Source organism: Caenorhabditis remanei, chromosome X (genome assembly GCF_010183535.1).
Source record: "Caenorhabditis remanei strain PX506 chromosome X, whole genome shotgun sequence".
Classification (NCBI taxonomy): domain Eukaryota; kingdom Metazoa; phylum Nematoda; class Chromadorea; order Rhabditida; family Rhabditidae; genus Caenorhabditis; species Caenorhabditis remanei.
Window position 1 is genome coordinate 12324865 of NC_071333.1, and position 14224 is coordinate 12339088.

Consider the following 14224-nt stretch of genomic DNA (forward strand, 5'->3'; position numbering starts at 1 on the left):
TGGAAATAGGAAAACAGTGTGTTGGAGGTCCATTATAAAGGGAAAAAAAAGGAGGAGTCTAGAAGCGACCACCAAGACACCATGTTGTTCTCAATTTTTGTCATGTATGAATGGCGTCTATTCAAACACTAAACAACAGCATGAAAGCAGTAAACAAACAAAAAAAAAGAGACAGATAGCTATTTTACCCAAAATGAATTGATTAGCACTTTGGGTAATTGTTTTCAGGAAATTCGTTTCAGAGTGTGTAAATTATCGAGATAGTATCATTTAAATGTGATATCAATTATTTTGAGAGTTTTAATAAAAAATTCTATAGTTTTTAGTATTATTCGGAGCTATATTTTTTCTAAATTTATTAAAATTGACGAACAACCGCATGAAAGAAAAAGAGACAGATATCTATTTTACCATAATTTAGTTCAGAGTATGTAAACTATCGAGATATTATTATTATTATTATTGAGATTTGATATCAGTGATTTTTAGTATTGGAATTCACGCGAAGTATGCTAGTCAGATCAGAAATCCAAGAATTTTTTATCTTGTTTTCAAAATGAAATTCAAATTTGTTTCACTGTCTAATTAAACCTGTCATTCCATCTTTTTTCTTGTATCTCATCTTTCTCTCAGCTTTACCTTTTACGGTTTTGGTTTATTTATACTCAGCAAATGTAAAGTACCAAAAGGAACCGGTGCATTACTTTTATCCACAATCACCAAAATTCATTGAAATTGATTTATTATTATGTACATAAATTCTGATTCAATATAAAGGCGACAAAATCACAAATTAGTTGCTTGGGAGAGGTACCATTATTATGAGATGGTGGGAGATTCTGAGAAATGTACAGAATTAAAATGGAGTTTGGTTTGAAAATAAAGACATCATGTTGAAGAAAAGCGGTACTTGAAAATATTTAATAGGCAAAGATGATGTACAACGCGTAGATGATGCCTGGAATGTATCCGAGAATTGTGAGCAGAATACAGATGATGAGATGGTTGTCACATCCTCTCTCCAAGAAGACTCCGATGGGCTGAAAATAACCGAAATAAGTTTTGTCAAAATGTTTTATGATATGGATCTGGAAAGAAAAACTCACTGGAAGGAGAATAGCGAGGAGAATCTTTGGAATGTCGCTGCAGGTAAGAGCCATGGTGAACGAAAGTTAGTTTCTTTCTGTAAAACAAAGATGTACATTATTTTTTGTAACAATGAAGAGTGACACATGTAAGAAAAAGTAGTTCAAACGTTAAATGTGAGAAAAATGGAATAGACAGGAATGACAAAAAAAGAAGGGGGCTTGAGAGAATAGCAAAGTTTGTGTACTTTCGGACACAGGGCCAACTAGGAAAACAATTGTTTCAAAAAACTTGGATTTATGTGAGATTTAGACAGGTTCAACATGTGTATCTGAGTTAAAAAAAAAAGAATATCAACGTAAACAAAGTCTACAATCTGAACCCAACTTTTTTGAAGAAGGTTTTACGGTTCACGCCCAAAATTAAGTGTGACACGAAAACGCTGACAGTTTCAGAAAAAATGAAAAACTTTCTAATTAGAGTAAAAATTGGCTCTCATCATGATACATGATTAAGAAAATCTACTAAAGTCAAGTCGAGGCATTGGAAAAACTAAAAAGTATGAGAATTGAGTAAAAAATTGAAACCGAAGTATAACAAAACAGTGTTTTGGAGGCCCATTATAAAGAGAAATAGTAGGAGGAGCAAATAAGAGACCACCAAGGCACCACGTTGTTTTCAATTTTTCTGTCATGTATGAATTCCGCGTGCTAAAGAACTAAACAGCAACCCAGAAAAAGGTAAACAAACAGAAAAAAAGAAGCAGTCTGTCCTTTTATTCTTATTGAGTTGATAATCATTTCAGGGGACTGTTTTCAGATGATTTATTTTTGACTGGAAACATATTTATAATCAAAAAACTATTTTTGTGCTTTCGGAAAATTCAGTAGTGAAGTCAGAAACTGTTGTGAGAGACGTGTTCATTGCAAGTTGAAAGTCCGCCACTATCTAAATTATCCTTCTTTGTTGTTATGATCAAGTTCAATTTATCATTTATGTCAAAATATGAACAATTGATGATTGAAGTGTAAAATAGAAAGAAACTGTCGTCACTATTTTTCATTTCTGTTTTTCTCTGCGTTTCTTTCCAACCTGTGAACAGTAAACAATCTATTTTCAATTCTTTTTTTCCATTCATCGTGCCGAGGGTCTTGGTTCATTTAATTTTCTGAATAGTTTGAGTCACTAAGTTTCTTCAATCTTTTTTGTTCGTTTCTTTATTCCGAGAAAAGATTTCAATTCAATATAAAGGTTACAAAATCACAAGTTGATTGCTTGGAATAGGTGTACCAATATTATGAGATGGGGAGAGATTTTGAGAAGTGAACAAAATTAAATTATGATGGAGTACGATTCGAAAATTATGACGTCATGTTGATGGTGGTTGGTATCCGGATAGTTTAATAGGCGAGGATGACGTAGCAGGCGTGGATGATTCCTGGGATGTATCCGAGGATGGTGAGAAGAATGTTGATTGCCAAGTGGTAAGTGCATCCCTTCTCCATCCAGACTCCGATTGGCTGAAAATAGAGATAGGTGATTCTGTGATCAGTTGCACTATGAATTATCTTACTGGAAGAAGAAGAGCGCAGAGGAACTTTGGAATGTCAGTGCAAGTGAGAGCCATGGCTGCAGAGATGAGTTCTGAAATGATATGAATTTGAATTTTTGAATAATAAGAAAAAACAGGAGGTAGAGAGTGGAAAAGAATAAGAGTGATGAGATTAAGGGCACTGAGTACGCTCTTTAGGCAGTCTGGTTTATAAGTGCGAAAGGATGGATTTATGTGAGTGAATTGGCAATCTATCCTTCAAAAGAAGGTCGTTCGAATAGAAACCCAAAACGAAAAATATATACGCCAGATGCATAAAAAATGGGAACGTTCTTCGTCCAATGCTCTGTTTTATATAACAATACTGAGTCACTTGAAAACAAAACGTCTTTTTTTTCTCGAAATGTTGGATACTGTGAAGAAGCAACACCTTTCTTCACATTTTCAGAACATTCCTAAGAAAAATTTCGTAATATGAAATCAGACGTCTCGTGGTTCCAATTTCTGTGAACAGCTGGTAAAGACGGGAATAACAATAATGGCTTTGAAATAGGAAAGTAGTGATTTAAAGTTAGTCTGTTTAGAACACAACAAGAAAAAAACAAGGAGAAGTAAGAAAGAAAATTAGACGTTCCTTTTCTCAGATTTCTGATCTACAAAATGATTCATTCTGGGATTCTTATATCTTATAAGTCACAACTTGTTCTGTTGTTTGTCATGAGGAGTCTCGCGCAAATAATCAAGGGAAAACTCAACAAATGGTTCATGTTTGCATTTGAAATTTGCTACCAGCAGAGTCCACTAGACAATCGTTTGGCATTATGTACTGCAAATAAAACGTGACGAGAGAATAAGTCTCCGGCGAGGACTTGTCTCGAATGGGAAACGAAATGAGAAATTGAAAAGGCGGAGCCCATTACTGACACGCAATATCTATAACAATCCGTAGCGACGGGCACATAACATTGACGAGTCATTTTTGGATTAAATAGGAATACGAAAACAAGACCAAGAGATCAATTGAAAATAGAGGCAGAAACAAAGAGCGGAGGTCACTACATGCCGTTGGGTTGGGTTTTCTAACGATGAGCGTTGTCTTAAAAGAAAGTGAAATTGATGGGAGATGGCAAGTGTTTCGTGTTGTTTACAACCGATGAGGAGTAGTTGAACTTGACGATTTGACCTTCTTCTCAAAATTTGAAGAAACATGAATTACTGCCATTAATGAGTATCCTACTTCGCAGAATCTTGAAATAATCAATCAAAGTTCTACAAAAGTGAATTTGAACTGATCTGACTGGTTTCAAGAATCTAAGGAATTTTGAGAGTACATTGAAACTTAATACTTGTTTTTTTTCAGAAAAAAGTTCCGGGTCCTAGCCTATTTCAGTATTACCAGTTTCCTTGATAACCGCAACCACTCTGAACCTTTATGAGAAACCGTTCCTAGAAAATCCCAACGTTTCTTCTAGAGACAAAAATTGTCCAAACTTTCAAGAAACATGTTCAATGAATCAAATCTTGTTATTCCAATCAGTCAACTCATAACAGCAAGAACGACTGACTTTTGGCTGTTTACGTGAGTTATATACTAATATACTCTGCCTGAAAATGTTTCAGGTTTGTAGATTAATCAGAAATGTATGTTTGGGAAAGGGCGGGAGTGTATTTCAAGAATGTTCTGCTTCAGCATTCAATTGAATTAAAAAACGTTTCCAATATCCGCTAAGAGCAAAGATTCCAATCCCATGACGATTCAGAGAATAAAAAAGAAACGGGAAACATTGAAGAAAATTGAAAGCGGATTTCCAAATCATTGAAAAGAATAAGTGAAGCCCTGATTGTAAGTCCACCAGCGGTATAAAAGGGCTTATCTGTCATGTGAATGCAAATGAGAAAAGACGAGATAGCAAGAGGAAAGAGAGAAACTGAGAAAGAACACAACAACAGAGGAACGGTTGTGTAATGGTGTATAGTGCCTCAAAGACCGAGCAGGGGTCACCCAATCCGAGGTCAACATCGATTCAAACGTCATGTGGTGTAGAGGGCCAACACAAGTAGGCCTGTGGGAAAGGAGAAAAGACGCATCCTCCGCCAAATGGTGCACGTCTCTCTATCTCTCTTACTATCTATTTTCTTATTGCGAAATGCGATCATCTCTAAGAGACCAAAGCTCGCAAAAAACAACTCCATTTCTAAAAGTTGTTGTGAGAAAAGTGGAGAAATGAACACTGAAATGATGTGACTGCGCACCAGAGAAGATAGACAAAGTAAAAGAACAAAAAAGTGAACTTAACGAAAACAGACACCAAGGATCGAGATTACTGGGGGACCGACACCAAAAATGAAGGCTGTCACTTGAAATTCTATCATAAATTCATCATTTGAAGTGTGGCAAGGGTTTAGAGACGAGAAGGGACTTTCTATCCAGACATGTGAAAATTTTTGAGAATTTTTTGAGAACTAACACATTCCAGCTGTATGAAATATACCAATTGAAATTTTATATGAGTACGAAAAACGGGACAAGAGACTTCTAATTTATTCATTGAAATTGGCCACTATGTCAATAGAATTTCCTTTGCCATGTATTCGGTTTTTAAGGTTCCCCTCTAAAACAGAAGCTATGAGTCACACGTATGTTTACAACAACATGAAAAGATCAAATATGTTGAAATATATGTAAATGTGATTACTTAGAGACAAAAGTGATGTGACTATGTCACAAGTCCTCGAATATTTCATTTTGTGAAGTGTTGAGGGAACAAGAGTTCAGAAGTTCAAACGCTTTTACTCAGCAGAAGCAGTGAAAATAGTAACTGTAATGTACAATAGTTCATCAGAAACTGCATGTTGTGTAGATAACTTTTACCGACACTAGTACACGTCTCAGATAAAAATAACAAAAAGAAAAGATGAAACAATAAATATCGTATAGGGTACCGGTCAACGAATAAAAGTTGAAAGAAACCTGCATGACGAAGAAAAATTATGATTTATTCCTGCTTGATCTGCTTTTCGTCGATAATCTCCTTTTCAATCTTGGCAGGTTGTGTCTTTTTAAGTGGTTTGAAGACTTTTGGTAGGATGAAAATGACAGCAAATGCAACGATGTGTGGAATGAAATAAACTCTCTTCAATACATCATAAGCTGGATACATATGCATTGTGACGAAGGAGTAGGTAGCATAAGCCAAAGCGATTTTGCTGATGATGAAGGAGAAGATGTCATAAGCAAACTTCTTGTCCACGTTGTCCAAAAATCTCCAGCGCATCGAACGACGGAACTGTAACACAAATTTTTAGTTAAGAAATTAACAGTTTGTGTTCTAGACTGTTTCCGTCCCCATTCATGCCAATTAAAAAAAAACTAACTGTTTGAGCAGCAACTGTGAACAATCCGCAGGTAAAGAACGCCATGTAATATCCAATTGAAACTCCGTGCCAAACAGCAGAAAGAGAGTATGTTGCAACAGTACGGATTGACTTTGGTGCACGTTCATATCCAACTTTTCTGAGCCAGAAACCGGTTTGAATATTCCATCCATCGAGAGTTTCCTTCAAACTCTGAGCCATTTCAACTTGGTATGGAAGCACGTTGGTGCAGAGTTTCCATTCGGCGTTTCCTTCCTTATCGTATCCACTGAATCCGAATCCAGACATGTTGCAAATAGCATCAGCAAACACCCAAGCGAAGTAGTAGGCACAACGGATGAAGAAGATAGTGATGAACCACCAGAAAAACCATTGGTACATTGGAAGATCGAAGTATTCCTTGGTTCCAACATCTTCCACTTTGTATCTTCCACCGAGTGTGACAACGATAGCTAGGAAACCGAGAGCTTGATAGAACTTTGTCATGGCGACACCAGTTGGTGATGGCATTTTTCCGTTCTTATTAGCGATAACGTGCTTCTCATCCAAAAACTTCACATAGTCGTAGTAGTTGTTTGCTGGTCCGGAGAGAACTGTCTGAAATAATACAATTTATTGTAATCAAAGTTTTCCGCTGGTTATCTCACCTGGAAGTTGAACATGAAAGACATGAATTCCAGAAGAGATGGAATTTCTTTCAAAGCTTCTTTCCGTTGCTCTTCAGTTAACTTGGACTCATCTTTCACTTTTCCATCTTTCAAGTTAAATGCCATCATTGTTACTTTCTCTACAGCGACCATAATGGGACCAGTGACATCCAGACTGTAAGTGTCGAGAATCATCCAGCGGTACGTGTGAATGAAGAACAAGTATCCCATTGAAAATGTCATAACAATTCTAAAAATGTATCATTAAAAGTATTTTCGTGGATTCTTTGGGCACTTACTTGTGAACTTGAGTTGGTGGGGCGAAATACATAATAGCATAACTTCCGAGGGCATTGGCAAGAAGATGTTTGATAGCTCTGAAATTTTGAACATCAGTATTCAATATTATTACTGTAAACCTTCGTACCTTCCAAAACAGAAGAACACCAACGACAATCCGACCACTGCTGGAACGACTGTCCTAACTTGCCGATTTACTTGCTTCAGTGAACATGTTTTTTGGTAGATGTAGGAGATTCCAAAACTGGCGAACAGACTCAGCACGAAATTTACCTGAAATAACACTATCAGTTACATGAATATGTAATTTCTGTGTAACTCACTCTATCCACTTCAATTCCAACTGTTTCAGCCAGCGGTTCCAATATTTTGGATCCATCATAAAATGTGTGTATTCCCGGCATTTGGGATGTCGGAACCTGAAATTAGCGAATTTCAAAAATAAGTTGTTAAGTTTGAAACGTGAAGATTAAGTATCATAAATCAACAGATGATGGATAGTGAAAAAAATAAAAACAAAAAACAGACTAGAAAACTACCCAACATAAATTCTGGCCCGTGTCATATTACTCGGACAAGATGATTGATGCTGATAGTACAACAACTTATCGGAAATCATGGAAATCGTTGCGAAAAGAGCTACTTTTGATAAGAAAGTGAGAGAGACCCGTCGAACTTTGAGAAAGAGTGAGAAAAGAAAGAAAAGAGACAATTGGTTGGATGCGAGTATCACGCCACCAGTGGGTTTGTGTCGTGCCGTTGGGTAAAAAACTACACGCACTGCCGGTCAAGGTCTAATTTGAAGTCATCATCCCGGTTGTACATCCGCTCTAGTTTCTAAGGATGGTTTGACTACGAAAATCGCAGATTAGGTTCACTTACAAGAAAAGAAAATCAAATTACTAAACTGTACGAGTCTATAGAAAAAAGAAGAGGGAGAAAAGAGTCATACGGCGAAACTCAGCAATTTTGTTTACTTTCGAAATGAAACGTCACGTGATAACTCTCTCGCAAAACTGTTCCTTTCATAACAAACTTTTTTTTGGGTAAAAAAAAGAAGGAAGAGATTTGAAAAAAAACTGTCTTTTGGTGTATGAAAAATCAATAATAACAGTAATACCAACAATTATACGTGACAGCGAGCCTGTGCGCGGACTGTTGCCTCCCTCTCTCTTGGACCGTTTGCAGTAGAGCGCAATTTCTGAGTACCGACCAGAGAATGGTTTCCATACTACAAGTATTCTACAAAATTCCTTGTCAAACTGCAAACAATTCATCGGTAGGCCTCTCATCTATCATTTTTGCGTGAATATTTGGTGAATGTGTGACTGATAAGAACTGAAGGCCGATCAAGGGTCGGGAAGAATTTAATAAGGGGAAAGTACATACTCCTATAATGAACATTCATTATCAGTACAATTTACACGCTTTTTTTCCCGTTTTCCCTTTCATTAACCAACACGGTTGAGAGTTGGAAGACGCAACGATTTGCAAGAAAAGTGAAAATAGGCTGGGTGAGGTCATGACGCAAAAAAGAATATGTGGAAAATTTATGCTAAGCGGGCAGAAAAAAAACGAAGAAAGAAGAAAGAGGAGAGGGCAGAAAGCATTCATGTTCAGGCACATATGCTGGTAAGAAATGTTTTTTTTTCTGCTATGGATCTTGTGTAAAGCGAGATGCATGAATATATTTATATATAAGTAAACAAAAAACTGAAAATCAAAAAGACAACTAAATAAAAATTGAGGTTTGAAAACTACTTTTTAAGTAGATGGAGGTTTGAATTCCAGTAGATACATACACGTGAAAGACATGGGTATTATGATATTTTGAAAACATTAAAAAATGAAGAAAAGAAATGAATAAATAAGAGAAATATTAATATTTAATAAAAACGAGTAATATGAGTTAGACTATACCACCGGCTGGGTTCTCAAGCCAAGGATACATAGTTGGGCATGGCAAGCATGTCAAGAACTGATGCTCCTGGCTGGATAACGACGGCGTACTGTAGAGACATTTGTTAGGTTTGTCGCAAGTGGATAAAGAGGGGTTGCGGTTGAAAGATATTGGACAACCAACTGCTTTCGACTGAAATTTCTACTTTGAACGATAAAAATTGTGGTTGGAGTCAACTCACGGATTTCATTTGATTCACAGGAACTGGGCGTTTCATCCAATCAATCAATTGCTTAATGGTAACAATGTAAACGTCTTTATGAGCAGACATCTTATTCAAGAATCTCTGCACTGCCTTCATTCCTTTATTGTGTCCACCAAGTTGCAAGAAGTCAGCATTCAATGACAACACATATGGCGCTCGGTTTGCGGAGTAGCTTCGTTCGAAATTTCGCATTATGATCTCTTCCTAAATTTGAATTCACTAGAATAAATCCTATCCTATGAAAAAAAAACTAACCAATTCATCAACAGTATTGTTCAAATCAACAGCAGCACGAAGCATACTTGCTCTTCTGAAGCTGTCAATTTGTCTCATGTAAGAACCGTGAAATTGGTTCAATGGGACTGTCCAAATTCCGGGGAATGAACTCTTAGGGCAGGATGCCTCATGACAGTCCCATGCCACTTGGTAATCCATTGTTTGAGGCCAGAATGGCTCACCATGGATCCCTGGGTTTGCTGACATTGAGTTGTCCCACAGGAACTCAGCTCCAACCATCATCTGCAATTGATTGTTCATGTTTCTGGACATTTCAGAATTATCACGCACCTCAAATTGATTGTCACCTCCCAGTGCTAATTGTGGAGAGCGGATTCCAACAACTTGCTCTTCTGGAGCACCACCAAACTTTGCCAAAATTCTTCGTTGCCCATCCATTTCATTCAACCATCTGTTTGTGTTTTCATTCTCCAAAGATTCATGTCTAAAAAATTAACACATAGAAATGAAAAATTTGAATTCCTTACGAAATAGAGTTTGAAGCAATTTCCATATTCTTTTGAACAAGCCAATTGACTGCGTCGTAGTTGGTCCATTCATGAGAAACGAAGAATGTTGCTTTGACATCACATCCATTTGGGTTCCTTGAAAATAATGTCTAAATATTGTTTTTATTTTATTTAACTCACTTTAAAACATCATTCTCAAACAGTTTTTTGTAATCTGGGAATGTTTTTCCGTTGACAGCATCATCAAAGGTCAAAACAATAAACTGTGGGGTTTCATCAGGACGAAGTCCTCCTGGAGCTTGTCTTCCTAAAATTTATCAGCTGCTTAATCTTGTGTATTCCTCATCTAGTCCCTACCATTGTGACTACAGAAACAGTTGGGAAGTTTGCATTCAGCTTCATTACACGGTTGGGCTCTCTGTCTATTTGGTACTTGCATTGAAGAGAACCTCAATCCGGCTCCATTCACGAATTGCACTTTCGAACTGCGCGCTTCTGTAAACAACGACTATTTTTAGAATGATGATGTCATTGACTAACCAATTGGTCTACAGTAGCCATCCTCAGCAAAATGATGATCATCGCAAGTGCACATTCCTTCGATACAGGTTGCTCCTCCGGTACATTTCTCACGCATGCTGCAAGTATCTCCTGGAGCTGCAAAGGCTGGAGCAGCTGAAACCAAGAAATTCTTTCTCCCTATATATATATATATATATATATAGCAAAAACTGCCTACATTTCTGTTTGCAAATTCCTCGAATAGCTACATGCTGAGCTGCGCAAATGCAACGTTTTCTGTCATAATCACAAATAGATCCTCCTGCACAAATCTCTCCATTTTTGCATGTTTCGCCGACCTTGGCAACTTTATGTTTGCTCTCCGCTGTAAATTCAATATAACTAACTACTCTCGATCTTTGTATCTCACTTGAAATGCACTGCCCGTTTTGGCGGATGTAATTTTCAGGGCAATGGCAGAATCCGTTAGTGCACACACTCTCGCCAAGACAAATATCAATTGGCCGGCAAGCTGATCCAACAGCAGCCACTTTTGGTACCATTTTAGTTGTTCTTCTATCAGGAAAACCGAAAATGCTCGACGGAGGGGTTGGGAAGTCTTCTGGAACCGTTTTTTGTTGGACTGGAGCTCTGGTAGTTGTGGTGGTAGTTGTGGTATAAACTGAAAAGTTGAGATGATTCTGAATAGTTTTGAAGATAATTCAATTAAACCTTGTTGCTTTTTGGTCTGAACAATGCGGTTTGCCTTTGTTGGAGGTGTAGTACCAACCGATTGCTTGTTGTTTTCAATTGCCTGAAATGGAAAAAATATATAATTCCTATCTATGTGATTCGAATAAACCTTCGCTAAATCGAATCCTTCACACCACCCGTTTGGAGCCAGTAAGAATCCTGGAGAGCACTTGCAGATCTTATCAATACACTTAGCGCCGTTGGTACACTTGTCTTGATAGCGGTCGCAAGCTTGGCCGTATTTCAATGTTCTTCCTCGGATACCTTTGAACATTTATTTATATCAAACATTTAGTGAGAAATTCTGTGACAGAATACATAATCCACACGTGTAATACAATTAGTGATGTGGGGGGAAAGGAAATAAATAATTGGAGGGAAGGACGAGAAAGGCAGAATGGGGGAATTGAATGGGTGATATTTGGATACAAAAAATTGAATTATTACAGTACAGTTAATATTTATCACCAGTGAGATTTTGAAGACTAAGAAAACGTAAATCATGTGTGTGAAGTTGTGATAAGGAAAGAGAATCATAGAACATCTGATATTTCAATAAATTAGTGACACTCTGACACTCTTATGTATGAGAAAGACGGGGGTAGGATAATAAATAAGAGAGCTCAACACTTCTATTACCAGAAAACGTTAAACTCAAATTATTTCGATATTAAAATCTGGTCATGAGTAAAACAGCTATATAAAAACATCTACCACGACTTGCAGCAGTTATACTCTTCTGTGGCAAAACCTCCAGAAGTGATATAGCAGTATGACCTAGGCGGGCAGTTGGGTTCAAGTCCATTACAGATAATTAGTTTTCCACTGTCATCTCTGGTTGGTTCATTTCCAGGTGGGCAGTTTGCGCTTCCATTTCCAGTTTTGTATGCTCTGCCTCCAGTTCCGGTTCCACTCGCTCCTCCACCGGATCCTCCGCTGTTCTTGTTCTTTGGTCGTGGTCTTCTGATTGGTGGACCCACAATTCGAGGTTTCTGAGTTTCAGACTCCTGTCTGGCTGGTGTGGCAACAGTGGCCGGTTCAATGTTAGAAATTTCAATTTGCTCTCTGGGTAGCATTCTTTCAGATAGGGTGGCAACCTTATGTTTGGCATATGAAACAGGAATCGGTCGCTCAATGACGTCGATGTCTGAAATGTCTAGTTAGTACACACGGGAGGATAACAACAACAACAACTCTGCACTTCACAAAAACGTGGTTGGTCTATTCGGTTTTGGGAGAAATGAAAACTGTCAAACCACACAAGTTGCTAGGTTCAGGTTCGGTGATGGGATATGTTTTCACTTACCTTCTAATGGTTCACAGTTTCCCGAGTTGTCTACAAATCCTGGTTTGCACTTGCATTTTCCAGAGACACAGATCTTATTCTCACCACAGTTAGCATCTTGTTCACAGTCAGCTAAAATTTAACAATCAATAAATGGTTTTGCTAGTTGAACGACTCACTTGAATGACGTGGCTTTGGTGTGACAACTGGAGCAGCTTTAGTTGGTACGGTAACTCTGGTGGTGATTTGTGGTTGAGTTGGTGGCGGCATACATTGAACATTGAACACAATTTGTCCTGGTGGGCACATACAGATTCCGGTATCGTAGTCGCAGCTGGATCCTCCTTCACACACTTCTCCGCTTTCACAACTTTCCAATGGTTTAGCCATAACTTTCATTTTTGGAGTAGTAGACATTGGAAGTGCAACGCAAGTTCCAGACACAGCGATGTAACCAGGTTGGCAACGGCAAAGCCCGCTTTCACAGCTAAAACGAAAATAGTGAGTGGAATAAAAAATAGTATGGTAAAAACATACGTGCTTCCTTTGGTGCAGAAAGAGTTTTCATTGCAGGATGTTCCTGGAGCAGCTTCAATTTTCTTTGGGGTCACACATTGTCCATTTGAAATTTCTGATTTGTCTTGTGGGCACTCGCAAAGCTGAAACTATTATTAATGACCCAGATGTCCTGTTTCTGATATGAACCTTTCTGAACGAGCAAGTACTTCCTCCAACACATGTTTGTCCTTGGGTACAGCTCTCTCCTGGTTTGGAATAAAGTCTAGCGGTGGTAGCTGAAATGTTGTTTGTTATGACCTATTCGGTTCAACAAAACAAGTAGTTTCCTGTTTTGTAAGTGCGAGCAAATAGTTCAAAAAGTACTGCGCGTGCTGAGTTCTTTGTGCTGTAAGCAGCGAGTGAGAGTGGTGTACTTTGAGTTTGAGTATTCTTATACTACTTATAGATTGGTCTTAGTGAACTATAATACAAGAAGCACAGCAAAACATTTTCAAACACACCAAGCAATTAAAAATCAGTAAAAAGAGAAAAAGATAGTTGGATATCATTCAAAGTTTCGAACCTTCATGTCGTGCTTTCCCACGAGCTTTTCGTCGTGCTGCCTCTTCAGGTGAGACACATCCGTCGTGATGAAGCACATAGTTCTCAGGACACTGGCAGGATTTGTTTATACACACAGTGTTACCCTTGCAGATCAAACCGATTGCCGTGCACTCATCATCGGTCTGTATAGCTGTGGTGGTTAGAGGTACATGCGTTGGTATTTCGATGAAAGCGGGCTGTCGGCGAGTGCTGAGCAAGTCGGCTATGGTAAACGAGAACACACTTGTTGTTGGTGGTGGTGCGGTTGTTGTGGTATACGTGGTACCTTGGGTGGTGGTGGTTGACGGCAAAGTGGTTTGTCTTGAAGTGGTTGTGAACTTTTCACAACGCCCATTGTTGCTAGGCTGTTGACCTGCTGGACAGAGACAGAACCCTTCTATGCAGTTACTCCCACCCACACAAACATCAATAGGTCCTAGAACAAAGGAAAAGTTAATGATAGAACAGAGAAGAGACACTTCAAACCACATCTTCCTCCGGGCACTATTTTCTTGCCTTGTGGTGGAGCTTCGGTGACAACAAATGGTTGAGCCTTGGAGATGGTCACTTGTGGGACATGAACAGAGATTGGAAGTTGTGGTGGCAATGGAACTTGTGGGATAGATGTCTAAAGTTTAATATTGTCAAAATACTGTATCCGTCAAGTTACTCTTGGTGGCAATGTTGGTTTTGGTCCGGATTGGATGCAAATT

The 14224-nt window shown here is 38.2% G+C and overlaps 3 protein-coding genes and 1 pseudogene across 4 annotated transcripts; 1 reads left to right on the top strand and 3 right to left on the bottom strand.

The window, feature by feature from the left end:
• Window positions 1-1001: 1001 nt before the first annotated feature.
• Window positions 1002-2744, top strand: GCK72_024435 (uncharacterized protein; the record flags this gene model as incomplete). Its single annotated transcript, XM_053735887.1, has 2 exons — window positions 1002-1149; window positions 2494-2744. The coding sequence occupies 2 exons, from the start codon at window positions 1002-1004 to the stop codon at window positions 2742-2744; spliced, it is 399 nt and encodes a 132-aa protein (XP_053579453.1).
• On the bottom strand, window positions 2487-3599 carry GCK72_024436 (annotated as a pseudogene). The gene is made up of 3 exons: window positions 3563-3599; window positions 2660-2730; window positions 2487-2606 (listed from the first exon to the last, which is right to left on the bottom strand). Coding segments are annotated over exons 1-3 (228 nt in total).
• Window positions 3600-5634: 2035 nt separating this feature from the next.
• GCK72_024437 (uncharacterized protein) lies at window positions 5635-7364 on the bottom strand (the record flags this gene model as incomplete). The annotated part of the gene is made up of 6 exons (XM_003117659.2): window positions 5635-5925; window positions 6014-6610; window positions 6661-6910; window positions 6960-7037; window positions 7088-7233; window positions 7284-7364. 6 exons carry the CDS (start codon window positions 7362-7364, stop codon window positions 5635-5637), a joined length of 1443 nt encoding a protein of 480 aa, XP_003117707.2.
• Window positions 7365-8869: 1505 nt separating this feature from the next.
• Window positions 8870-11399, bottom strand: GCK72_024438 (uncharacterized protein; the record flags this gene model as incomplete). Its single annotated transcript, XM_053735888.1, has 12 exons — window positions 8870-9052; window positions 9102-9329; window positions 9381-9644; window positions 9693-9846; window positions 9890-10006; window positions 10052-10178; window positions 10229-10366; window positions 10412-10546; window positions 10611-10757; window positions 10803-11054; window positions 11105-11186; window positions 11235-11399. 12 exons carry the CDS (start codon window positions 11397-11399, stop codon window positions 8870-8872), a joined length of 1992 nt encoding a protein of 663 aa, XP_053579454.1.
• Between the last annotated feature and the right edge of the window lie 2825 nt (window positions 11400-14224).